The following is a 27910-nucleotide window of genomic DNA, read 5'->3' as shown; positions in this document are numbered from 1 at the left end:
TGACTTTGTCTCCCTGACTGTTCTTTAATCCAGTTACTTTGCTGCTATCACGGTTTCTGTGGGGAAATTAATGAGCTGTCAGAATAAATGAAGTAAAACCGATAAGTTAAATGTGGTGGAAATATTACGTTGTGGAAGTTGGATGAGTTTTGGAATTAAAAGATAAGAATGGACAGATTTTTTTTAACATTATATTAAAAGACTAAAGCTGACAATATTCTTGGAACCAAACTTCCATAATTTTAATTTAAGAATTATGAGTTTTATGAAGGCCTGTGAAAAAGTATTAAACATTCCCCTCCAGATAAATGTTTCAGTTTGTTAAACCAATTTGAAAATCATGCAAAGATATTGTCAGTAAATACAATCTACATTTGTTGAATGACGAAAAGCTAACAAAGTCATGTCAAATATTAAAAATTAAGTGCCTCTCTGTTAACTCAAGAATTAACTGAGACAAACCATTTTAATTTTCTAGAATTAAGGCATTACTTAGAACATGTCTGACAACATGAAGTAGGCTACAAAGACTTAAAAAGAGACCCATTATTCTGCGATATAAAGAAATTCAAGAACAGATGAAGAAAAAATTTATATTTTAAAAGTCAAAAGTTTTCAACTTTTTTTTAAATTTTTTTTTTAGAAAATTTCTGAGATGAAAATCAAAATTTCCGATTTTATTTCCTAGCAAATTTTGGGCTTTTGAAACGCAGATATTTCCATGTTCTTTCTAGATTAATCTGAAAATGATTAACTGCGGAATTTGACATTTTGAAATTAAAATCGATTAATGGAAACTGGACAATTATGAAAAAAAAATCGTTTTCTGATTAAATGTTTTTGCGCTAGGACAAACTTTTTTAAATTGTTATTTCGCAAAACAGCAATGGAAATACTTTTTTTTTTCCGAGTCACACGAGTCGCATGATCAAAAACCGGATGTTAGAACTGGCCCAAACCACGAAGAAGAAGACGACAGGAAGTAGTTTGAGGATCCTGGTGCAGCATGTATTGCAGTATGTGTTAAAAAAATTTATCACGTTAACAAACATATTCACGCGCTTTGTTAATTGCGTTTCTTATTTAGTGGTGTCAGCGGAATATTGACAAAGTTTTGCGCACGTTCCTAATGGAAACGCAGCTATTGGTCGACTGACACACAGATGTCACAGTCGCCTTGTGTTGAAGCCAACAGGTATGTGAGGCCGACATCATGCACTTTATTGAACAAAACAACACATAAGCTTAATTCCTGCCGAGGTAAAATGGGGGGTAATTTCCGCAGATGATTTGCAGAGGACTCTGATGTTCATGCATCAGTGGGAGGACTTTAAGAGAAAATGTTATTTTTTTTTTATTTTAGTTCACACAACCAACAACCTACATCGATGTCTAACGCCAGTTTGAGAGCTACTATCCTGCAACTTTTAGACACATGCCTTCAACACACCTGAATCAAATGAACTACCAGGCATCTTGGAATAAGGTATGTTGGAGTGATGCAATTGTTTCTTTTAATTTTTTATTTGTCTCGTCAAGTTCAAACTTCGATCATTTCTTGCCTAAAGAGTCATGATTGTTTCTACTATCTGAATGATCAGAAAATGGGGGCAGAATTTGGCTTCCACAACATGAAAGCATACATACACCGTCAATTTAATTGAGGGCATATTTAAATGATTGTCGGTTGTCATTTTCACATGAGATTCAAGAAATACAATATATCTTTGTTTTTTTGTATCACCAAAAATCAGACATTTATTAAACGTCCAGTCCCGACTTAATTTGACATGTTTTGTGACATGTTGTGCAAAATCATATTCCCTTGTGAAGATTTGTTCCTCGTGTTTTAATTTTTAATAAATGCAGTTTTCGCGTGGCGCTTAAGAAGAGTTCTGCTAATTGCAAGAAAGTGAAGGCTAACCTTGTTCAGTTTTACCAGCTTAAGCTAACACTATCTGGTCTAAAGAGATATTTAGTTTCTTTTTAGCTAATGTTAGCTCAACATTTGTTTTTTAAATTCTGAATAATCTGAAAGTGGAACATTTTTACCTAATAATATTATAAATCATGACTGGGTGTGAAATGGGCCCAAACTAAATATTTAGTTGATACATTAGACTTTATGTATATTTTCGACCACATTTTTAAGACGAACATGTTCAAATTTCTCATGCAAGGACATAATAGTTCAACACTAAATGTTTAAAACTTTATATTTCTAGCAAATTATCTTTTTTTTCTTATTTCAATGTCGCCAGTTGAACAAAAATATTGAATGAAAATAAATAATTGTGGATTAATTAAAGAAAAAAGGTTGGTAACAGTTGGTAACCTTACTTTAAGCCCACTACCTTTATGAAAATTGTTTTCACAAAGGCAAGATAATTATTTTTAAAAAGGATAATTATTGTCTAAACATATTTAGACATGTTTAGTTTTATGAGTGAGATGCATGTTTCTATTTTTAACACCAGAGGGCAGCGATATGTTACAAGAATAGAGCTAAGATATAATACATCACAATAAAAAGCAGAACTCGAGTAATTTTTTTGTCTGTTTTTATATCATGTCAGTTTGGGGATTTTCATTTAATGTAACCCTGGAGACTGTTTACTATTTACACGTGTAGGTAGCAAAATCCATCAGTTTGTTCTTTTAGAGCTAAATGTTTGGAAAATTGATTCAGCTTTAATTACATTAAAAAATGAATAATGTCATTGATCTGTTTATGACATCAGTGCTGAATTCATGTTTTGGTTCTTGAAGAAGAAAAAAATCTCATGCTTAAAGCTGAAGATTTTAGAAGATTTCATTTGTCTTAATTGAAATCAGACAAAATTAAGAGCTGAATTTCAGATGCTGTTGTGAACAAAAATTATTGAACATTTTTTCCAGAAGTGACATGCTTTTTCTGATAGCTGTCGCCCTTAGGTTATTAGCACTCAGTAGTATAAATAGTAACTTTTACTGAAAGTAAAAATCCAGGCAACTAATCAGGAGTTGAATGTGTGAAGACACATTCAGAGTTAGCAACTAAGTAACATATTAACTTATATTAACTTTTTTGAAAAGACCTTACTAAAAATATGAAAGGGGAGGAAGATAAAAACAAACAAAACGAAAAAAAATGAACCTGAAAATATTTCTTGAAAATAAAAAATAAAATAGTAACTGAAAAATAATGTTGAAATTTAAGAAGAAAAAAAAGTATTTGAAACAAAAACAAATTTTGCAACTAAAAATGTATTATTTGAAGCTGAAAAGTATTCTAAGCTGAAAAAATTGGAACTGAACAAAATGCTTGAACTTAAAACAATTATTTGAAATTGAAACATTTGAAAACTAATTTTTTTTTAAAGTCAAAAACAAAAAAACAAGAATCTGAAAACTAGCTTTGAACTTTATTTTAGTTTAAAGCTTGTCATTCAGTTTTCAATTTCTTTTTTCCCTTTTTTTTTTTTTTTTTTTACAAACTTTATGGCTGCAAGCTTTGAAAACTGCTACTGTGTGTTTACTGAATATGGACCAAATCTGTCTAATAAAATAATAACAGAGAACCCATGATCTCATAAAGTTAAAGGTTTTGGCTCAGGACTTCATTTAAATTAAAGAAAATAATTGCACACAGAAACTACTGGTGGTATGTTGTTTTTCTTTCACATATAGAGAACATAACATCTGTAGTGATGACCTTTTCTCTGAACTTCAACCACGGGTCATTGTGTATTTCTCTGCCTTGTGCTTTAACGTTTCTGGTCAGAATAAACTGGATACATGCCTCCAGTTTCTTTGCTAGGTGTCTTATTTTAGGCAATCATTGCTTACTTTAAAAATAAAATGACAGATGGTAAATTTCACATATCCTGTGGTTACAGTTTTCCAAAATTCAGCACATATTACATGCTTACCCGCTGGTAAACGTAATATTTCCTCTAAACCAATAATGTTGTTGTTTTGGCTGGCAGGAAAGCTTTCGGAGGTTCTCTGCTGAAATCAGCTCGTCTCTCATTGTTTACACTACATAGCTGTTGTGTTGAGTATAAATGCTGGACCGAAAGTAATTTCATTTAGGAGCTAATTAATTTTTTAATAAATAAAAAAAGAAGTAATTTAACCTAGTAGCCTTTTGTTTCTCTGATGTCAGCGTCTGCTGCTGCTTGTTCATTTATGCACTTCAACTCTGAGCTATCAGCATCCAGAATGAAATTACTATTGCGCATCATTTCCTCCTGAAAAACAATGTCACCGTGCTGTTTGCATTTTCAGCAACGCACAGTCCAATTCAGTGAGCAAATCATCTCTTCTGCTCACATTTCACATCAGACTGAAGCATCTGAAAAAAATGACCATTTATTTCAATCTGGTCATTATTTTAATGCTCATTTTTGAAGATCTGGTTCAGTTTGTAAAAACAGATGAACCTTTGTTAAATAATCAATCTCTGATCTCAATATCAGTTGGTGTTGTAGTGAACTCATATTTGCAAACTTTTATACTGTAACCATGGTAGATAATTTTATAGACGGAATAAAGATACCACTTTTATTGCCAGCACCTTAGATTACAATTGGGTTGCAACTAACTACTTTAGTCATTGATTAATCTATTATTAATATAAATATAATTCTGATGATGATTATTTTGATGATTAGTCAGAAAAAAGTTGAAATATTTGCAGATTTTTACATTTAACCACTTAAGCTGATTTTATGCAATGCTAGAGTAAATATATATAAAATAAAAATAAAGAGAGAAAATAAACATTTGTTACCTAAACTGCAACACCATATCCTTCCTTTAGTAAAGGGAAAATTGATTATTTGTTGCAAAGGATTCATTTGCAGCTAAAATGAAGAAATTACTAATAATATTTCCCCTGTCTGCTTGACAGATCTGTTGACTTTTTATTTCTTTCTTCTTTTTTTTTTACATTTAAAAAATATACATATTTTTTGGGTAAATATATCGATAATTGGATAGGAAAAAGTGCCTATCCAATTATTGTTATAAAAAATTGATTCAAAAAACTCTGTGTTGGAGGCTTTTTTTGTGTTAAATTACATTCAAGTGGCCTCTCATTGATATGTTTGTTAAGATTACTCAATCTTTGTATTTCTGTGTCTTGCAGAATGTAGCCGTCAGAGGAGGGGGCGCTGTGATCGTACTGAGATGGACGGAACAACCAACAATACTCCAGTAGGCTGTCGTGTTTAAACAGCGCTCACTTGAATCTGAATAAATCTGCTGAAATCCCTTAAAGCTATCCCACATATACGTCCCAGTATTTGTGTGTAGAGTTTTGAGGAAAGGGATTAATGCAATGCAATTTGGAAAATGGCTGTAGCTAAACAAAATGTGGAAAAAGTCAAGTGATGTGAAAACATTCCTGAAAAACTCAAAAACTCAGATTAATTTCAGATATTTTCTACAAAAAAATTAAAATTTCTACTTTTCAATTTTTACTTTTCAAACAAAATTTCCTTGGTTTTTCTAGATTAATCTCAGTTTTTTCTACCAAATTTGGGACTTTTCTAACTTGGAAATCTTCTTGTTTTCCTCAGAAAATGTCAGTGTTTTGGCAGAAACGTACTTCTCCTTTTTTATCTTGTCTACAATGGTCATTTCTTTCTTATACCTTGTACATTTCTTGTTTTGTTTTGGGGGGTTTTCTGGGTGGAAATTTTTTTTTTTTAATCAAAGGTACATCACTCAAGTTGACAGTAAATTGGTGAAATCTATATTTGTTGCTAAAAGCAAACACAAGATGGCGCTGTTTTATCTGTTCTGTGCCAACAATGTTTGGTCGGTTTGTGAATGGGCAAATGGAGAGTTTCTGCTAAACCTGGAGGGAGCGATTGCAGTGTCATTTCTTTTTTTCTTCATGCAACACCAACCACCTGATGACCACAGACCGTTGCTGGCATTATTAGGAATAAAGTCGTGTTTGTCAGATGTGATCTAAATACACAGACAGGCTGCACAGCCGAGCTAATCACTGTGTTCTGCGCAGGTGTTGACGTGTGATCACTGATGTCCGGTAAGAAGAAAGGTGTAATTTTACAGTGGCGTGGACAAGTGCAGCTTCAGCATGAGCGAGTCTGCTGCAGCGGGGCGCATGCACACTGACAGCCACGTCCACGTTTGGAGCAGATGGTAAGCAATTATGAAGTGTGTGATAACATCAGGGTATATAATTGGAGCACTGGGAAGTGGAAATGACTCTGTGATTCTTGAATGAAAGACCGAACAAATGTGTTTATGTATTTATTAGGGCAAAGAAGATTAAATCTTTGAGTTAAACGTTTAGTGACAGAAAAGAGATGAAAGGATTGGATGAAGTGAGAGAAATTGAGGCATTAAACAGAATTTTTGCCACTTGGCGACAACTCTGCCACTTGTTTGTAGTTTGTTTAAATTTCCCCTGACAAGGAGTTACAGTTAAAACAGGATCCACTTTATATGGTTTGTCTTTTATGAGACAAAAGCTTTTTAAAAACCCTAAATGTTTGTAGATGGCAGATTGGACATAAACTTTTATATTAATATACTTTTTTACGTAGTTTGGTGACAGTATTACGATTTTCCAACTGTTACAAATATATGTAGCTTCACTATTTCAAAATGCTGTGATATCGAAGCTGTTTACAAAATCCCCAAATTTAAAATACTCCAATGCCACAAAAATTTTAAAACCAGAGTAAAAATGCAAAAATAATTTTATTCTGACTTTATTTTTACCTGCTCGGCAATGAACTTTACAGGCACTCTAATAAAACAGAGTAATCAAATGTTTGTATTAATGGAGTTTATTACGTTTCCTGATTTAAAACAAAAGTACAGGTTTTCCCATTTTTTGCTTTGAATGTTTATGTTTTGTTGATGGAGATTGTTCTTAATCTGTTGTCTGTAAGAACAATAGGTCTCTTATATTTTGGAAAACACTTTTATTTTTTATTAAGTTTTTTTAACAACTGCACCAAAGTTTGTGTTAGAGTAAAATTTATTGGTTGTTTGGTCTGAAAATTAAATTAAAATGGGGGGGGGGAGTCTAATAAAGGACAAAAACATAGTTTGACCTAAAGTTTTCAATTTTAAGAAGATTTTAGTTGCTCATTCAGAGTGTGTTCACACCACCCCTGTTTAGTTTGTTTTAATCCAACTCCAGTTTGTTTGCCTTGATTATTAAACTCTAAAAAAGCAAACTCTGGTCTGTCTACAAACCTCGGTCTCTGTTCAGTTGACATGAACTCTGGTGCGCTTTCAATGCATATGTGAACACCAAGAGGACTGGAGACCACTTTAAGAGCAGGACGCAGACTACAGCGCAGGGCATTCTGGGTAAATACAGTAAAAATAAATGTGTGTGTTTAGCGCTAACAGGAGAAATGGCTCATGGTCAGAAAAAAAAATCCTATAACTGCTACAATTGGACACCACTGCATTTTTGTTTGCTTTTTGTGAAGAAGTTGGACTCAGAGTCTTCTTCTGAGATTTTTGTGTTGTTTTCTTCAGTGGCTCTTGGTCCTCCTCAGGTGATGAGGGGAACAGGTTTTTCAAAAGGTCTGGTTGGTTTAACACGGTGAAGGAAAACTGCAGCAGCTGAAAATATAGCAAATCTTGTAATTTCAGTGCCCAATTGAGCAAAGTCTCCTGGACTATTAGGTGTGAAACTGTCTGTGCTGCCAGACCAAATTTATACCATTCTTGAATTGCAGTTGGCAGGTGGGTACTAAAGGTACCACTTTGGACACCCGTATTTCCAAGATACTTTCTTGCAAATTTGTAACTTTTCAAACTCAGAAATTAAAATGTTTTTTGTTTTTGAGAAAATTTTGGAGATTAATCTCAAAATTTCTCAATTTTTGGCGGAAACATATTTCTTTTTCTACATATATATGTCTACATGTACAACGTGTCTACAATGACCCTAATACGACGTCATGGTTTCCTTACTGAAAAGCAGCAAGCAAACTGAAATTGAGTCACTAAACATCAATTTACGGATCATTTTCCAGGTTATCACGCACACACACACACACACACACACACACATTCCTCTGTGTTTGAGTGTGGCATGTCTCTGGATGTCCCCTCCCACTGACAGATGGATGGGGTTAATATCATAATTAAGCGCCGCAGCCGACGGTTCCTGTTTACCACTCGGTTGCTAGGCAGTGACATCAGCTGATCCCTCCCTCTCTCCTCTCTAATCCCTTACGCTCTTGCTCGCCCGTCTCTCTCAGCTCTTTCTCTCCGAGATAGGCGGCGCAGACACGGGCAGAGTGTGGGGGTATAGGACAAGCAGAGAGCAGGGGGTAGATAGTAGCGTGTGTGTGTATGAGAGGCTGGCAGACGGCATGGTCTGGGTGTGAGGACACACTCCGGGAGCCTCCATGTAGAGCGACATCACCTGGACCTGTCCAGCGTTCAGAGAAGCAACAGGCGGCAGGAGCGCTCCCAGCAGCTCCTCGTTTTTTACCCTTTTTTTTACCTTTTTTTTTTTTTTCTTCTTTTTGCGTTGTTTTGGGAGTGAGCTCCGGGCTGGACCGCATGCATGACACAACGCAAAGGCGAGAAACCCACCATCAGCATCCAAGAGCACATGGCCATTGACGTGTGCCCCGGTCCCATCCAACCCATCAAGCAGATCTCCGACTACTTCCCCCGTTACCCGCGGGGCCTCCCCCCCACGGCGCCCCAGCCAGTGGGCCACGCCGGGCCCCTGCGCTCTGCCCTCTCCACGCCTGCGGCCGCCGCCGCCCCCCCAGAAAGTGATCGCCCCAATGAGGACAGCCCTGAACGGGCGTGTGCTGGAGCCTCCGCCTCCCTGCAGGCCGTCAGGAGGGACGAGGAGCCGGACGTGGAGGGATACGACTCAGACGACTCCAGTGAGTGTTTCATTTCTTACTGCATCTCTTTTTCTGCCACCAGTTGCCAGGCATCCCTCCAGTCGGATTTTATCTCCAACCTTTTATTTTTTCTCTCTTTATGTCCAATCGTCTGATTCGAACATGAACATAGTGTCTCTGTGCCGCCGATAACTCTTTTCGTCTCAGTCGACGGGCAGCCAACTGTTGCTGCTGCGAATCCAGCCTCTCCCCCCCTTCCTTCTGCTGCTCAGCTCTGCTTCCTCTGAAAGAATGATGCGTGTGATGTTTTTTTTTTACTGCAACAAAGCATCGCATGAGGCTGTCTGTGTTGATAAGAGTGCGTTTTTTAAAAATCACCCATGTCTGATGGGGGTGGGCTAGGGGTTTGGTCTCACCAAGCTGAGTGATTCATGGCTTCTCAAATTAACCGCCCAGTGGAGCTCATCCACATACTGTACCCAGAAAGGCAACTTCTGTCTGGCTGGCTGGTTTTTTGTTTGGGTTTCTGACGCATGAAGATGTAAGGCTTTTTTGTAAATTTAATCTTACTGGAGATTTATGGAAATATTGAACCGTCAAACACCAGGGATCCACTTTTTTTTTTTTTCACTTCCAAACCTACTACAGACGTCTGAGGTTTAGTTTCAGTCAATACTGATCCAATACAGAAAAATATTTGCTGAGTTGACTGAAATTGTTTCACATATTGTTCCCAGAAAGGCAAATTCAGTCTGATGGGCTTGTTTTTCTTTATTTGTAACACTTAGTTACAAATAAACAGTAGGCTTTTTAAAAAAAAAAAAAAGTATCTCACTGGATATTTTTCTGGAACGATTAACTGTAATTAATCAGTTATTGAAATAATTTCCAACTAATTTAGTAATCAATTAATCATTAGTGTATACAGACTCAAAAGACCAATTGCAGAAAGAACAACTTACTCGGAGTAGTAATTAAGCCAAAGCTACAAAAAATATATACATTTGGGTTTAAGATTAAAAAACGCCTTCTTTGTCTGTTTATATGTTCTACCCAGAATTCCTCAAGTGTCATAGTTTTAGCTTCACCTGCTTTAACTTCTGTAAATATATATAAATAAACCTCCTATTAAGCACCTTTTGCTATCTCTTATTAATCAATTAATCCCAAAAATAATCAACAGATCGGCCCTACATCGAATTGATGTAAAGTTGAACAGAAACCACTGAGCTTTTCAGATCTTAGAAATATTTTTAGCTGCAGTTGCATCCTTTGCTACAAATGATCAAGCATTGACTAAAGTAAAGCTATATGATTGCATCTACAGCAATAAAATGAAAATGTTCTTCTTTAAAAAATAAATTTTGTTTTGTTTTGTATTTCTAGTGTTGTATAAAATAAGATTAAGTGGTTAACTGGAAAAATCTGCAGAATGTGCAAACCTTTTTATATGATTAATTTTCAGAATAATCAATAAAATAATCACTATTTGCAGTCTATGAAAAATACTAACCAGTCAGAGAGATAAAAATGAAAGCAAACTGCTTTCTGAGCACACTTGTTCCTTCTATCTGAATCTCTTTATTTTTCCAACGCTGGTGTCTGATGGATCAGAAGCAGTGAAGGTATTTCTGTTGCCTCCCATAATGTTCAACTCTTACCGAACGTTTGCTGCAGTCATGCTTTGTAGAAAGGGCTTGTGATGGCAGGTTAATGTGTGACAGTAGTGTGCCTTCTGTAGGAGTTAATCCACCCAGAGTGGCATGCTGTGGGGAGGGTTAGGCCAGCTCTTAATCCAGAGCTGGACAGGAGGGTTGGAGGGCAGAGATGGGGGATGGTAGGCAGTATAAAGGATGGATTCTCCTGGCAGATGTTGCTTTATGACCTCCACTGGGCAGCCAGGGTTTTACTCAGTGAAGAAGCACAGAGTCTGTTAATCAGTCAGACCAGTCCTCAGCCTGTGCGACTATTCACTTTTCTGTGGAGAGATTCTGAGGATTTTTGGCTTTGGCTGGAAACTTGTTTTCTGACTCAGAATTAAAAATATTTCCTGCCAAGTGATTCTGTTTTCTTGAACACTTGCGTTTTCCAGCCATTTACATACAAACATACCAATTAAAAGGTTATGGCAAATTTTAGATTTCGTCTAATGCTTGGATGTGCGGAGGCTGATCTTTTTAAAAAAAATTTTTTTGCAGATTCAGATTCCTCTTGAAGGATGCATTTACACCAGCCCTGTGTAGTCCACTTTAAGTGAACTCCGGTTTGTTTGTCTAAAAAGTCCGGTTCATTTGGGGAACCGGACCAAAACTCTTAAGTGGACCAAAAAAGCAAACTCTGGTCCGCCTATGAACCTCAGTCTGTTTGGTTGAAGTGAACTGGTGCATTATGAACGTATATCTGAATGCCAAGAGGACCAAAGACAGCTCTAACAGCAAAAAGCAGACTACAGTACAGTGCATTCTGGGTAATACAACCATAACAAACATGAGAGTCTTGCACTAGCAGGAGAAATGGCCTGTGATTAGAAAAGATTAATTTTACAACCCCTAAAACCTGACACCACTCCATTTGGTTTACATTTTGAAGGAAATTGCTTTTAGTATCTTGAGTTTTTTATGTTATTTTTTTCGAGGACGGGAACAGGTTGGATTGTTTGACGCATCCATCCATCCATTTTCTAACACCCTTGTCCCTTAGTGGGGTTGGGAGGGTTGCTGGTGCCCATCTCCAGCTAACGTTCTGGACGAGAGGCGGGGTCACCCTGAACAGGTCGCCAGTCTGTTGCAGGGCAACACGGAGACAGACAGGACAAACAACCATGCACACACACACTCACACCTAGGAGCAATTTGGAGAGGCCAATTAACCTGAGAGTCATGTTTTTGGACTGTGGGAGGAAACCGGAGTACCCGGAGAAAACCCACACATGCACAGGGAGAACATGCAAACTCCATGCAGAAAGACTGGGGCCGGGAATCGAACCCAGAACCTTCTTGCTGCAAGGCAACAGCTCTACCAACTGCGCCACTGTGCAGCCCATCGTTTGATGCAGTTAAGTGGAAAAACAAAAAATGCAGCAGCTGAAATCTAACAAATATTGCAATTTTGGTCCACAATCAAGCAGAGTTTACTGGACCTATTCATATGGCGCATGAAATAAAAATAAACAAAAAGCTTTTATTTGGTTTTATAAAACCTACAGTGGAAGGGTCAAAGTTGGAGACCCCTGAGCTCGACTGTAAGAAGATATACGAGCAGCACTGAAAAAAAATTTTTTAACCTTTGAGCTCTGAGTGGTTAGTAATTATTTATAATAAAAGCTGTAAGAACAGTTGCTGTTCAAGAGCAAGAACAGAATTTACATTTTGAATTTTCTTTAGCATCTTATGTTTGCAATTACTGCAGTTAGCACAGCTAGCATTACTAAAACAGCAGCTTCTGTGTGTCTTCCCAGGAAGATGTAGATCCTTACCTTAAAGAAGAAGTAATATGTCTTTTCTAGGCACTAAGTGCCTTTTCTAGGCTGTCTTAATTTTTAGTGGAAGAATTTTGACTTTGCATCTTAGCTGTTTCTGACTACTTCAAATTCCGTTTATGGGTCGATTTTAAAGTTGTTGAGTCTGTAGTAATGTCACCAGATCTTAACAAGATGGAGGAGTCTAAGAAAAATGAAAGCATTGTTTGCTTCAGTCATTTTTTACTTCTGTATTTACCACGTCTGGCTTCTGGTACAGAATTGCGACTCGTCTCACGTCAATGACGTAAAAGTCAGATCCAATTCGACACGGCCATTGAGACTTCTGAAATGTATCCAATTTAGTACTACTTATGGAAGTGGCACAAATCAATTTTTGGGGCTGGTGAAAAGATTGAAATTGGGCGGTTCAGACATGAAACTGTGGCATAAAGGCAGAAAATATGATTTTTGCCTCCTGTGTGAACATAGCCTAAGTAGTTTTTGGTTAGAGCTGCACATAATTACAAGTCATTGTTGTCAAAAGTAAAAAAAAAAATGAGAAAAATAGAAGAGCAGAGGAAAGAGAGATTGTAATAGTAATTTTTCAATGTTTTATCTTGCCAAACATGAGTGATTGCACTACAAACATGAATGTTGAGTTTGAAAGTTCAGTTAATTTAACACCAACCGCTATCATGAGGACACAATGACACAACACTTACAGTACATTTGCTGTGTTTTTAGCAGCAGAGAGCAGCTGCATGTGCATCAGAACGAGCGTTTCCCTGATCCTCTAAAGCAGCTGAAACATCTCTGAAACTGGAGCACTGGAGGAAGAGCTTAGTCATTTGTTGTGGAGGGGGAAAAATCCTGATGCCAGAGCTTTGAAGCTGCATTTTAGAGCTGCATGTTTCACTGTCGCTCAGCATCAGTGCACCTTGGTCCACTGAAGGAATATGGAGCCCAATATATATGTATGAGAATGAAACAACTGAAGAAATGTTCACCTCAGGGTTGTTCAGCTAGAAAGATTACCGATTTATTCAGCTGATAGTTGCTCTTTTCTCTATCGCAAATTGAGATCTGTTTGAGCCTAGCTTGATCACCATGGTAACACAATCTAAACTCATCTACTCCAGATCCCTGTGCTGTGTATGTTGGACAAAAACACCCCTCAATATTTACTCTCAAAAAGTAGTGATACCTATGTTGAAGATGTGTAAGAAGCCAAAAAATAAATCATTACATATATATATATGTTGGGGGGCTGCACAGTGGCGCAGCTGGTAGAGCTGCTGCCTTGCAGCAACAAGGTTCTGGGTTCAATTCCCAGCCCTGGTTTTTCTGCATGGAGTTTGCATGTTCTCCCTGTGCATGCGTGAGTTTTCTCCGGGTACTCTGGTTTCCTCCCACAGTCCAAAAACATGACTGTCAGTTTAATTGGCCTCTCCAAATTGTCCCTAGGTGTGAGTGTGTGTGTGCATGGTTGTTTGTCCTGTGTGTCTCTGTGCTGCCCTGCAACATACTGGCGACCTGTCCAGGGTGACCCCGCCTCTCGCCCGGAACGCCAGCTGGAGATGGGCACCAGCAACCCTCCTGACCCCACCAAGGGACAAAGGTGCATAGAAGATGGATGGATATGCATGTCGCTCTAGCATAATTTCATATTTAAGAATTTAGAAAAATACAAACTTTATTTATAGAAAGAAACTGATTGATTGACAGTTTTATTGTTTGCACACTAAAACAAAAAACTGTTTGTTGTTGTGCAAGTTTTTTCTAATTTGAATGATGAAAGCAGTGATGTAAACATCCTTCCTCACACCTTGCTGCAATGTAGAAAGCCTTTTTACCTGAACTGTCATGTTTTTACGCTAGATACATTTATAAGTATCCTGTAATGTATTTAATTTATAATTATTGACTAAATTTCTCTGAGGTCTAGTTGTAGTTTTTTACACATTATTTGCTCTTTCTTCCTCTCTTACTCTTGAGCCGTTCAGTCGTATGAAGCTTAAACAACAGATTGTATCAAACTTAAGGTTTCTGTTAGGAAATGGCTAGCTGTGATTACAAAACCCCACCTGAAAAAATATAAAGAAGACCTTATAAAATATTATAGACCCTTTTGGGCAGACAAATAAAAGTCTCTGGTTATTTAAGAGTGAGTTTTGTTAGTTTATTTTTACCTCTCTCTCCATCTTCCTCTTCCACCTTTTGTTGAATGTACTTCATCTGCCTTACCTAAATGTTGGGGAATGGCTTAGAGAAATAAGCCTATAATTAAAATAGTTTAAAGCACACGGACAATCTATGACCAGTTTAAGAGTAATGTCTAAATAAAAAAAGGATCCGTTATGTTTATTTTATAGGAAGTCATTTTGTGAATGAATTATTTTTGAACATGGGAGTTTCTTCCCTACAGAATAAATATGTTGTAATTGTAAGCTGATTTTTTTTTTTTCTAACTTTGTCAGCAGTATGAGAAATAACCACAGCAGTAACAGATGAATTTATGTCATTTTTTGACACATCTTTAACAGGGGTGCTAAGAAGCGTGTGGAGTGTGTTTTTCTGTAAAATAATAGCATCTGTTCAGGTGTGTTACATCAGTTTGTTTATGTTTGTGTTGACAACGGCTCCGATCGGTTTCCTGGAAGCCACTTTTTTTTCCCCTGCAATTTTGTGTTTCCAACATTTTTTGTAGCAGCACAACTTATCTCCGGAGAAATAACAGAAACCAGCCTGATCTCTAGTTCAAGCTGAGCCAATTCCCTAAATGTTAAAACAAATTTGTTTTGGTAACAACGATGTAGCAAGCATTTCATCTGCCTGGAAACGGGCTGCACAAGTTCAGAGATCCCAGTTGACGCCCACATAGATGTCCACCACCGTGTCACAATGCTTTTAGCTTTTGTCAATAAACTGAAAAAACACAGCCGTGGATCACAGAGCTAACATTTTGCAGCCGAAGTTGCAGATAAATCAGCTGAATATCAGTTTATGCAAACATCAAACCAAAGTTCCTCTCCATCCTCTTGCTAATAAGACTATTAGACAGAAACATCTGCCGGAGGATCATATTAATGACTTTGCAATCACCTGAAGAGTCATCAGTGTGGCAGGATAATTACAATGTCAGCTCCACTTCCCACAAGGAAATAAAATTTTAAGAATCCCAAGCAGGAAAGCAAGAACGCAAACAAATAAATAACCAAAGCAGGAGACATTCCTTTGCTTGTTAGCAACTAAAAGTAGTATCCAATGAGTGCAAGCAATATGAAAATATGATGCATTGTGTAAGAAATGAATAACAAGTGAGTGAGTCTGATGCAACGTCCCAATAATCCCTGGCTGCTGCTACTGCTGCTGCCATGGGAGCTGAATGGAGACGGAGAAACATAAGCTGCAGAAACAGGACTGCTTTAAAGGTGGCATCACGGACGTCTTTATTAACGCAGACTCTTTATTATGTTGGTTGAAGCTGATTAAGGTGCTTATTGTTGTGTCTGAAGTTACACTGATTCTATTCTTTTAGAGTGGTTGAGATCTGCTCATTTCCACGGGGAAAACGTATGAAGTTATGGGTCAGTTCTTGACCAAAAAACAGCCTGGTGCTGTAATGACCATCTGATTCGAATAAATTAAGTTGACTAAGTAAAAAAATGTAATAATTTTGATCATTTTTATAGGTTTATCTTTTCTGCTTTCTTTCTTTTGTGCTCCACAGGGTGATATAGGGCCATATGCGTTGGTCATGTTCAACTACGGTCACTGGTTGGGTCCATCTAATCCACAGTTTCATAACAATCATGATTTAGAAAAAACTTGAAGTCAGACATAAGATTCGTTGCCAACCTCAACAACTCAAGCATGATGCATGGTGAATAGCTGATGCAAGGTTTGCTGATTGCTCTTCATGGAGCCATTGTGCATTTTTAAAAATCTGATGAAGTTTGACAAATCTTCCTGCTATGTTTTATCCTAAGATATTTGTTCAATTGCTGTCTTTTCTGAAGTCTTTCAACTACGCTAAGTGAGCTAAACATTAGTTTAGTAAACATTAGTAAAAGGCGTTAAAGTAGGGTCAACACTCTCGCATATAAATGCAGTTAAGGGACACCAATCACCCCAACTGTCATGTTTTTAGACTGTTGGAGGAAGCCGGAGTACCTGGAGAGAACACATGTATGCACAGGGAGAACATGGAAGTTTCATGCAGAAACATCCCAGGCCAGGGATTTCCAAAATGTTTCACCCAAATAGTAAAAAAGCAAATATTTAGGACATGTGTTAAAACTTTTAAATAATTCGAAATAGATTTGAGCACGTTTGACAAGAGAAAGATTACAATGCCTTGACTTCTGGGTCAGAGAATGCTGCAGCGGGAACAAAAGTAGACAAAAGAGGGAACAGTGGTGAGCGGGGTCATGGGTTTTCAGCCGCATGGGGACAGTTGGACACAGCCAATCAGTGGGTCTCAGATTCAGCTGTGAAAAACAAACCAAAACATTTTGCATGTACAAGATGTCTTGCAGTTATGTATGAAAAATGATTCAGCTGTATGTGATTAAGAAGAACCACTCTGACCTTTCCCTTTCTGGCAACAAAAGCGGCTGTTATTACTCATAATGCTTTTGCAGGGAAACAAAAGAATAGAAATTTGTTTCGAATGATTTATGGCTTGAAAATGTTTGGCGGCTGTTTGATGTCTCACAGCAGGGATTTGAAAAGAAAACAAAGGGAAACAGTGGAGGTGAGTTTAAAAGTAATTCTGTTTTTACTGCTTAAATGATTCATGTCAGTAAAGTTTTAAAATGTTAAAATCAAAGATAAACTGAGGAAAATGAAAACCGGTTTCAAATGTTATTTAAGGTAGAAATCTCCATTGTGGCCTTATTTGAGCTTATAACTGTTCAGTTCATATGAGAACTAGGTGATATGGTTTAAAATGATGAGATTATTTTTATACCAGATCAATTTTTTTTGCTTTTTTTCTGAAAAAGAAATTCCAAATGACAAAAAGTATTGTCAAAATGTGGCTTTTATTTCAATCACCCCTTCTGTGAGTGCTGCAAGAGAGTATTATTAATTCATGAAAACTTTTAATTATCAGAATTAAGTCATATATATGTCATAATATTAGCAGAATTAAGGAGCAATCTTACCAAAAGAATTTCCGACTTTCTAAAATAAATAAAATTGATTTATTGCCTAATTTATATTGCGACTTTTTATTGATATTACGATAGTACCACAAAATATCGTGATAACCTTTAAGTCCATACCGTCCACCCCTAATAAGATGAACTTCTTCCATTGGTGTGGAAGGATGTTTTGTTCAGGCCATATTAATTCTCTTTAATTTAGTCAGTAGTGGGCTTGTAACAATGAAAACAAACAAACTGCGTTGAATTTAAAGCAAGCATTCTCCAGGTTGCAGAGTCGGGCACTTTTTTATCACGCTGGCTGCGAGGCTGATCCGATCATTCGTGGACTCCTACATATGAATCACACACTGAGGTGAAGTAATTCCTCCCTCCTGGCGGTGTAGCAAGCACCGCTGTGGTGAAAATGAAAACGCTGCCTCAGTTTGAATTTGCTAGTCTATCAACAACTTGGAAGAGATATCGTTCAATGTGTTGTTCTGCGCCAAATGCAAAAGAAAAAGCATCGCTCGCCTTCCTGTTTGTGATTTTAAAGCAGGCACTTGCGTCCCAAATTGGCTCCTCACCGTCCTGCGGGATGTGATCCAGTATCTGTATGCTTCTCTCTGGGGGGTGGGTGGAGTTGGGGAGGCTGTGCTCTCCCTCATGAACCAAATCACACAGGGACATCTCAATCCTGGCTAAAAACCTGCTGGCTAATCAGCATAACAGCAACATTTTCTAATTTATTGTGACTCAACCTTGAGTTTAATTGAAAGGGAAAAGTGCATCCCCCGCCAAGTGTCCAGTCCCACCCACGCACACACACATACACACACACCCAAAGGGGGGGGTAATCAAAACCCATTTGAACATGAGGATCTGAGCCACATTAATTAATGAAGGTTTGTAGTGCTTGTCGAGGGCCACATGCCAGCCGGGGCCCAGAGAAGTGACCGCCGTGACCCACATGGCCAAGCCGAGTCTTGTGTTTTCCAGAGATAAGCGTCTCCATCCATGAGCTGAGCACCAGCATTCGCTTATAACAGGCAGCCAGGGAAAACAAAAGTGATCCATGGAGGATCTGAACATGTTTAACCTCTGTGATAAATGTGTTCTTTTACATTTATCACAGCAATTTATTCAGAAATAAAAAAAAAACATCTTAGATCTCCAAACTGCTTGTTAGAAAAGACGTCTTGAAATCAACTTTTGGACCAAAATAATCAACAAGTGATTGATTATTAGCTCAAAGTCAAATTCTAGCTTTTTATTTTTTATATACTGAAACAATCGTACATCCTTATAAAGCTACTGCCATGGGTTTGTGTACCCCTAAAGTGTTTGGTAGGGGTGGGCATTTGTTGCATTATCATTTTTTGTGATAACTATCTTACAAGATTTTCATTCTCACAATAAATGTAATTGAGAAAAGTCATTGAGAATCTGTAAACATTAAGGCAATGAATAGCATTCTGAAGCTAAATACTGTATGTGTGCATCTCATGTTTATAACTAGCAATCAGAGCTGCGTTCACATTCACTGTTATTTACATAATTTTAAAATTTTGTACTGGAACGCCATTTATGAACACCGGCGTGATGGTTTAAAAGTTCTGCTTGAAGCGGTAGTGTAACAGCCATTTAGAATTATAGATCAGGAGTCTCATTTATGACACATTGTGCAGGATCCATACTAAAAGTGAACTAAGAAGCTGAAAATTGCGAACGGCAAAAAATAAAATTGTATTTTTAAAACCATGGTTTCCAGAAAGCAATTTCCCTATGTAGATCTCAGCTGCACCTCAGTTTGTGTGCAAAGTTCCTCCTCATGTTCTGCCCTCAACACGCCCACAGTCGGTGCAAATTCTGTGCAACATACTTCATGAATGTTGAGGTGTAGTAAAGTGAGCCAGCCCACCAATGTCATTTCATTGTGTAAAATGGCAACCATAGAGAAAAGGATAAAGAAATACAATTTTATGTAATGCGCTAATAGCGCAGACAAATTTTTTGTTTGGTGCTTTTGCTGACTTTGAAAACATTTAGCACACTTAGCTATCCCTAAATTGATTTTTTCCAGATAAATTCTAAAGCGTTATGTACTTGACTGTTTTTTAAACTTTATGTTGAATAAAGTTTGACAGCTGTGTTGAAGTTTCTTCAAGAGTTACACATTTATGCTTGAAGTGTGGGAAATCTGTTAATGCTGCATTTCCATTTTCTCTCCATGATCTCTCTCTCTTTTTCCTCCAACTTTATTTCAAACAAGAAATAAACAGGTACAAAATAAAACAGACAGTAGAAAAAAGATATAAACATGAACAAAATATCTAAGTGTATTATAGAACATGTAAATTATGTCAAATTAAATTAGTGCATGAAGATGGTAGTCTGTAAAGGGCACATAATTTGAATTTAAGTTAGCGCTTTAGCATTAGCTTCCACTAAATACTGTGTTGATGTACAGCTTTAGCATTAGCGAAACTAAACTTTAAAATTAGTGCTTAAGATTTAGAAGAACTAACTTTGGCAATAATAAAACAGTAATTTGATTCCCTGCACTGAAAAGATTGTTTACATAAATTGCTAAACTTTGTTCAACACATTCACCATAAATCAGTTACCCAATTTCTGAAGCTTTCCTTTAGAAAGTCAATCATAAAAATGCCGTCTGTCTTACTTTTTTACATGCTGCCCCAGATCTTTCGAGCAAAGCAGCGATACTGTGAAAATAAATGACAGTCAGGGGTTGTGCCATGCTCTCTGATGTAGTTAATTAAAATAATTTGGAGATCTGACTCTAAAACAAAGTGGCTAAAACCAAAGTAATTTTCCTCCTAAGCCTTTAGAAGCTGCTGAGTGGCCCAGTGAGAGCACTTTTTCCACAAAGCTTTGATAATGTCGGAAAAAGAAACGGCAGTTAGATGTAAGACAGGAATAATCTAATATTTCCCAATACACTGTCCTCATTTAGATCCAGAAAGAGTAAAACTCAATTTTTTTCTCACTTTTTATCTGGGTTATACAAATGCAAAACCTGCAAGACTAAGTTATGTTTCAAGTTGAGCGCAGACATCTTTTAGCATGGTGTACCTCCTAATAAACAAGTTGGCAGTAAAGTGCACTGGGGATAATCTCCCAAACACTTATCGTCCGCCTTTTTAGGGAAACAAGAAAAGGATACACAGAGCCATCTGTTGCTTCTCCCATAACCGATCTGTTTCTAGACCTTCGTAAAACGGCATCCTCCAGAAAACATCCCCCAAGCCTCATCACACTCAGTTCAATGTAAAGAGCCATTTCAGCGCTGCAATGCCCAGCACAGTGGAATCCTATTAAGAGTGTAACTGCAAGCTGCCAAGCAGTAGTAATGAGTCACTGTGGTGTCCCATGTTTTGTTTTCTTGTGAATGACCCAACAAAGCCGGATAGATTTCAGCGAGGTCACATTATGGGTTATTATCCTCTGCCTCTCAACAAAAATCAGCCCAGTGCTTCAAGTTGGCTGTTGCTCTCCTGCAGAAGCAAACTCTGCCTCTGCCCTCACTTCATCCCGCTAAGCACATTATGTAATGATAATGCCAGCTATTATACAGATCCATTTGAAGTCTGGCGCTGTCATCAGCTGGGAGGAATGTTGTTTGGCTTTAGATTCACACACTTTATTTGAACACAGATGAGGACATTTTTAAGCGTTTCAGCAGCTTTTAAAATGTAAAATCCACCTGCTCTTTATGCAGCATGGCGGCCCCCGTAGCGGTGTTTCATCTGGGCAAAAAACAAAACAAAACAAAAGAAAAAAAAAAAAGTTACTCACTTTGCCCAAATTAACTCCCAATGTCTGATCAGTTCTCTACCCACGGAAAACGATGTATCAAAACTCACCTAATGTAACCACAGTTACTCTGAGTGGGCAGTCTGTCCACTGAGAGCTCAGCTCACCAGTTTTTAAATTCTTGCTTTTTGTCTGTTTTGTATCCTCTGGCTGGAAGCATGAAGGTACCGTGTACGGTTTAATGAGGTACATTAGGGATATCTGAGCAGGCAAGTTCAAAGCTTTCATGTTTTTCTTACTTCCGAGTGGCTCTTGCAACTAAGCAAAGAGTTGCCTTATGCACTTGATCATTTTAAGATGTAGCGTCAGAATAAGCTACCACATAATAAATTTTATGTAATTGAGTTCCAGATTTGAACACTGTAGGAGACAGTGGACAAAGTTCATCCAAACCCTGAACAGAGGCTCAGAACAAATCAATGCGTGGAGGTGCCATAACTTTCCTCAGCTAAACAGAAACTAAACTGAAGTTATTACCTCTGAACCTAAAGACTCAGGACACAGCTTCGGCTATTACAGCTTGAAACTAGTTGTCAGGCCTGAAAGCTGGGTGTAGTGATGGACTCAGACCTGAACATTCAGAGTCACATAAAGACACATACAAAATCAGCCTTCTATCAACTGAAGAACATTTCCAGAACTAGAGGACTAATGTCCCAGCAAGATCTAGAGAAACTCATCCATGTTTATCTTTAGTCCCATTGGTTACTGCAACTGTATCTTCACAAGTCTCTTTACAAATAAACTTCACCGATTTGATTACTTACTCCAAGTTCAAATTCAACATGACTGCCTTGCATACAAAACCTTGAGCGCTATGTATCTGCACATCTAATAGTGCCAATACACAGAACCTCGCTGTTTAGTACCTTTACTGAAGCATGTTACATCCTGTGCAACCTCTTATTGGTGAACGTGTTGCTGTTGAGAAATGTGTTTGTTAGTTTTGACTTCTGAGAGAGATGGTTCGCAGTAAAGGCTCATTGGTCTGACATACACAGCTTAGATATGACAGAAGAGGTAGGAGGCAGCACCGTCTCTGGCATGTGATGAAAGGGAATCTAAACCAAAGGAAGAATATGTTGGACAGTTTTTGATGTTTTAAACCTGTTGTTCCCTGGAAACCCTGAAATCTGCTCTGCTCTGGGATTTTCGTGTCTTGTTTAACATTTGAGAAGAAAAAGGTAATCATTTTATATTTAAGAATACTATTCCAGCCACTTATCACCTCTTTGAATTTGGTGAAGAAACATCTCCGATTAGTAGGGATGGACCGATAAGTCGGCTGACCGATAAACCTTCTGCATCTAGCTTTATGTATTTTTGCTTGGCTTCATCTCTGAGATCTTCTGATGGTATTTAGTGAAATAGGTAGCCTTTTGTCACAGACCATATTGCAACATTGAGTCAAACACTACTTGATACAAGAACACACCATATCTTGTGTTCTTGAAGCTTTACAAGTAAAACATTTTTCATTTTCTGTAAATGCTAAGAAGCCCATCACGATCTCAAGCTTCACCTCCTTTTTGAGCATCTTGTAATTAGTATCTGCTTTCACTTTCTTCAAGCTTTTTAGGATTTCTGGTTATGTAACAGAGCAGGGAACAACTTGTGTTGCTGAGAGATTTTTTTTCTGCATATTTAATTAGCACTCCAATCTTCAGATAAATTGGACTTTCGTTTCAACCCTTAACCTTTAGAGCATCTAGCGTTGTGTTTATACTTGTAATGAAACTCATAAGTGCTACTTAGAGTTTTATGCTAAACAAAGATTGGGTTCAGAAAAAATGAAAGTGTTTTTACCTTGTTTTCTTTGATTTGAGAGTCAAGCGGTTGTTATAAACCCACCAGGCTATAAACAGGCTTTACTCTCCAAGTTTAGCTTTCCATTCAGGGAGGAAATACTGAACTCTGTTCTTTGAAAGTTTATTTTATCTCACCTCTGATGGATCAATAATAGACCTTTTCCTTACTCGAGAAAACCTCCGGCTCTCAGTTGTTTTTCCCTTAGCAAGGTAAGGTCGGTGAATAGTTCAGGACAGTATGAAGACTCTCATTGAGCTAAGATGGACTGATACCAGTCAAACAAAGGATTTCCTTTTATATTGTGTGATTTCCTCCAACTCTACTAAGGTGGATTTGATTTCCTCCGAGGGCAGAGGGGGATGTCTTTCTTGCCAGATGGTTGCCTGACTGCTGAGGGTTTAAAGATTATGCATGTAATCTCTAATCTTGCTGTACCAAAGTTGCAGTGGTATTAAATTTGCATGTAATCTAGCTAAAGACGTTAAGAGAGTCATACTAAGGAAAGTAAAATACAGGAACCATCGAATCAAGAAGGGATTATTTCTTGTCTGTAATACTTGGGAAATGTTACATGTTGATTTTAGATGTTTTGCTAAACTTTATTATTCTGATTCTGTCTTAAAGATTTGATGCTAAATCTGAGGATTTCTCTGGATTGACACCAATGTTAACCAGCTTATTTAGCACCTGGTACATGGTGCAAACCTTAACCACCCAACTGACATTTTATGGTAAGAGTTAAGGTTAAGCCAGATCACCAAACAGTGAAATATTCACATTTAATGGAGTGGAGGACAGTGGAAAGCGGACAGAAGCAGAAACGTTGCTTAAGGTCAAGAAAAGTTTATTTGTGAAGCACATTTTGACAACAAGGCAGTTCAAAGTGCTTTACACCATAAAAACATAACAGTTACCAATTGTGAAGCAAGCAACAAACATTACACTTTGTTAAATACCCTCATCAAAATCCAGCAAATGCACATAAAAGTAGGGCTGTAACAATTCATCAAATGATTGACAAATTACCTGCATTGAAGTTTATTAAATTATGTTTTACTGTTTAGCACATTCGGTTCGGATTATTATTTGTGTTGTGCAATGCTCTCACTTTCGCTAATGAATTGTTAACAAATGCTAAGTGCTAGTAGCGTAACATGTCGACGTTCCACTTTGTGTCTGGGACATTCGGTGTAATTACGCTGGTGGATGAAAATGTCCGGGTTCCATCGTTTTTTGGGGAACCAAGAGGCATCCTTAAACTGATGCTTAGCTCAAGGGTAGATTTACAGACGAATCAGAAAATTCCCAGTGTATTTATAATTATGACTTGTTTTTATTTTTGTGCTTTCATTTAACTGAAATGTTGTGAATGTTTTTTTTTTCTGTCTGTGTTGCTGATGAATGAAATGAAATGCTGTGAAATGTTCTTATAGCAGGTGTTACACAGTAATGATGAGTTATAGTTTTGATGAATGCGTTTCATTATAAAACTGTAGCTGCAGCTGGTCTGTTTACTTCTTAGTGCTCATACAATCACTCATCTTCAGTTTTATTATGACTTGAATTCATTCACCATAAAAATACCATCATCCATGGTAGCAACTCTATATTGGGATTCCATCAAATCTTACAATTTTGTGTTGACGGTTGTTCTGCCTTCCTTTAATCCCCCACAGATGAAAACAGATGATGCATCTCAGTGTTGTAAACGTCTACAGAGTTCAAGTCCATTAGCAGGTCCAGCTGGATCAGTTGTATTATGCATCAGATATTTCAGAAGTTTTTTCCTTTTTTTGTCGAATGGATGCTTCATAAAAACATAAGCCACTGTGGACTTATTATTTCTGCTGCAACTTTCTGTTGAAAATGCCAAACTTTGTAAGGAAGTGCAAAAACAAAATCAAATGGATGAGAATGTGTCATAACGAATTTAGTCAGAAAATAAGCTGGCCCACAAAATATTGTAATAAATGATGATATTGTCACTTTGAGAACATTTTATAATGCAGGTTCATCCTCTCAAACACCAGTAAACCGTAACTTTGTAAAGGATATTCAACACTGGAATATTGAAAATAATATACAGCAAATAAAAGCAATAAATAAACTGTAAATAAGAAACACTTACAGGGAAAACCATAAATAAAATGGATTATGAAGGCTTTGTAAACAAAAACTTTTGTCAGAATGGAAATTATCAAGTTCATTTTAATGTATCGTGATTAATGATTACCGTATTTTCCGCACTACAAGGCTCACCGGATTATAAGGCGCATAGAATAGACGCTACAGTTACGGCTGCCACCCGTCCCGTATTGAACCGATACGGGACATGATTTGTTCCGCTCTCTACAAATGTGGATGTATAATAATAAAGGAGTAATATAGTAACTGTAGTTACTATATAACTGCGTGTCACTATATAACACACAGTTATATAGTAGGCCGTTCGCGCACAGCATGTTCGTGGAGAACGTGGTGCTAAATGACCTGCAGACAACCTGATTATCGGGTCAGTAGGTAGATAGGTCAGTCAAACCAGCGTTCTGACAACTATCCCAGCATGCACCGCGCGCTTCTTCTACGGGGGAAAATGAAGTCGGCGGCTGCTTACCATAGTTGTTAGACCTGTTGTGGCTCAATATTGGTCCATATATAAGGCTCACCGGGTTATAAGGCGCACTGTCGGCTTTTGAGGAAATTGAAGGTTTTTAGGTGGCCTTATTGTGCGGAAAATACGATAATTGCTTATTGACAGATTTAATCATATCAAAGTGTATAAAAGTGTATTTAACCCCAACTTTTGCTGAAAATAAACCCTTTTATCAAAATGCACAAAACGTTTTGACTAAGTTGTTAGAAATGAGCTGAAAAACAAATTCACATTTAGAAACATCAAAGGTGAAATTGGAAATATAAATACAGTGGACTGGATCATTGGAGGAGAAGGATATTGAAGGCAGGAAGATGATGCTAAAAGATAATCAATAAAACATAAAGATAACCATCATCAGTCATTAATTCATTTGTCATCTGGATATTACATTTAGACTTTGAACTCCATACAGTTTCATCATTCTGTCAAGTTTATCGCTGATGGGAAAATCTATCAGTATGAGGAAGAGCCTCAGAACAACTCAGCACTTAGGCTTTTCTTTGAGAACGGCACGTCGGCTCTAAGACACATCCTGCAAAGAGCCAAACGTTTCATTGGGATTGGAAAGTTGTGGTGGAAATGGAAAAGAAATGGTGCATGACAAGCCTCCATCCTGCAGAGCTGATCTGTCAACTGCTGCAGCAAAAAGTTGGAGGCTGACTGATGGACAATGTTGCTCTTTACGAGTGAATATCAAGCCTTAAAAACGTTGAACAGAGGCACGAAAAGAGCAACTCAGTGCTTTTTATCTGTGATTTCATATTTTCTTTTAATGTTTTCTCTAAATGCTTCTTTTTTTCTCCAAATACTATCAGAATTGTACATGGAGGCTCAAATATTCATTATTATTCCATAAATTGGAATATTTTTGAAAGGTTCCTTTATTTCAGTAAAGGGAGTTAAACTATTGAGCAGTTAAATAAATAAAAAATGAATTAAGTGAATAACTAAGGTTATGAATAAGAACTACATTTTACCAAAGTGCAAAGCTTGGGTAAATAAACATTCACCTCTGCTGAGATGTAAACCTTTTCATGAATAAGGGAAACAGCCGGCAGCTCTCTGCTCATCTCCACTTGATTGAACATTTCTACTCACTCTACCAGCTAGAGCTGTGTGTTACTGAGGAGAACGGGGGAACAGAAGTCCCACACAGAGATTCAAACGATAATTCACAAGTCTGCTTCATCACACCTTTTTTTGAATTTATTTAATGTTTTTTTTTTTCCTAGGGTTTGACCCCAGCAGGCTCCCATGTCTGACTCACTGAAAAACTTTCACTGTCTTGGGACACATTTCAGTTTATTCACAAGTTTGTCTGCAGGCAAGTGTTTTTATTATCTAATCATGAGACTAATTTTGGAGATGGGATTTGATGGATTATCATCTTCACCAAAATTAGTTTTAAAAAACCCGCAATGAAAACACTTGTTTTGCATAACTCGAGTCACATGATCAACAGCTGGACATTGCCACTGGTGAAGATGACAGGAAGTGGTGGGAGGATGATGGTATGGCATGTTTCCAAATGAATTATTGTGTGAACAAACTTATTCACATGTAATTTTGATGAAAACACTGTACTTATTATTATTTTTTTTTTTTACATAACCACTATATCAACAAAGTTTTGTGTACATTTGTAATGGAAACGTGTGTATAGATTTCACAAAATATTTGCTCCTTAAACTCGAACAGTGAATATGAAAGTGTGCCCTCTGTAGTGTTGATGAAAAAATAAAACAAAACTTATAAAATGCTTTGAAATTATCTCCGAAACATGAACGCTGTTTTGGCTGTCATTTATTGATCTTCTCAGATTAATACCTTAAACTCCCATATTGTCTTTTGTAATCCTCATTATTCAGCAGAGCAGCACTAAAGACTCATGCAATATGTTTTAACCCAAGCCAAAGGATTATTTTCCTCCCAAAAGCTGAGCCATTAACTAATGAAATCTGCACATAAACTCCTGGACAGGTTACTGCTTCAACAGCCTCATAAGGAGGAATTAACATTAGCGTCAGGCGTCGCGCCAACCATGGCACGAAGAGTCATTGAAACAAGCAAAACTCCTTGATAAACACACCTTCAGGCTTTTAACACAATTCCTTGCATCACAAAGTAAGGAAAGACATCCTTACTTTGT

At 37.4% G+C, this 27910-nt stretch overlaps 1 protein-coding gene across 2 annotated transcripts in view; it reads left to right on the top strand.

Annotated features, from left to right (window-relative positions):
- Nucleotides 1-7886: 7886 nt before the first annotated feature.
- The window catches only part of doc2b (double C2-like domains, beta), a 116041-nt gene continuing 96017 nt past the window's right edge, over nt 7887-27910 (top strand). The window contains exon 1 of one of the 2 annotated variants that reach the window (XM_008428512.3): nt 7887-8891. In XM_008428512.3, the coding sequence (XP_008426734.1) occupies nt 8558-8891 (334 nt within the window). In that variant the 5' untranslated portion in view covers nt 7887-8557. The remainder of the gene's footprint in view (nt 8892-27910) is intronic. The other variant, XM_008428516.3, reaches the window with a different exon arrangement.

The sequence above is a fragment of the Poecilia reticulata genome, chromosome 14, assembly GCF_904066995.2.
Source record: "Poecilia reticulata chromosome 14, P_reticulata-male-v2, whole genome shotgun sequence".
Taxonomy (NCBI): Eukaryota; Metazoa; Chordata; class Actinopteri; order Cyprinodontiformes; family Poeciliidae; genus Poecilia; species Poecilia reticulata.
This window is presented reverse-complemented; position numbering and strand designations above follow the sequence as displayed.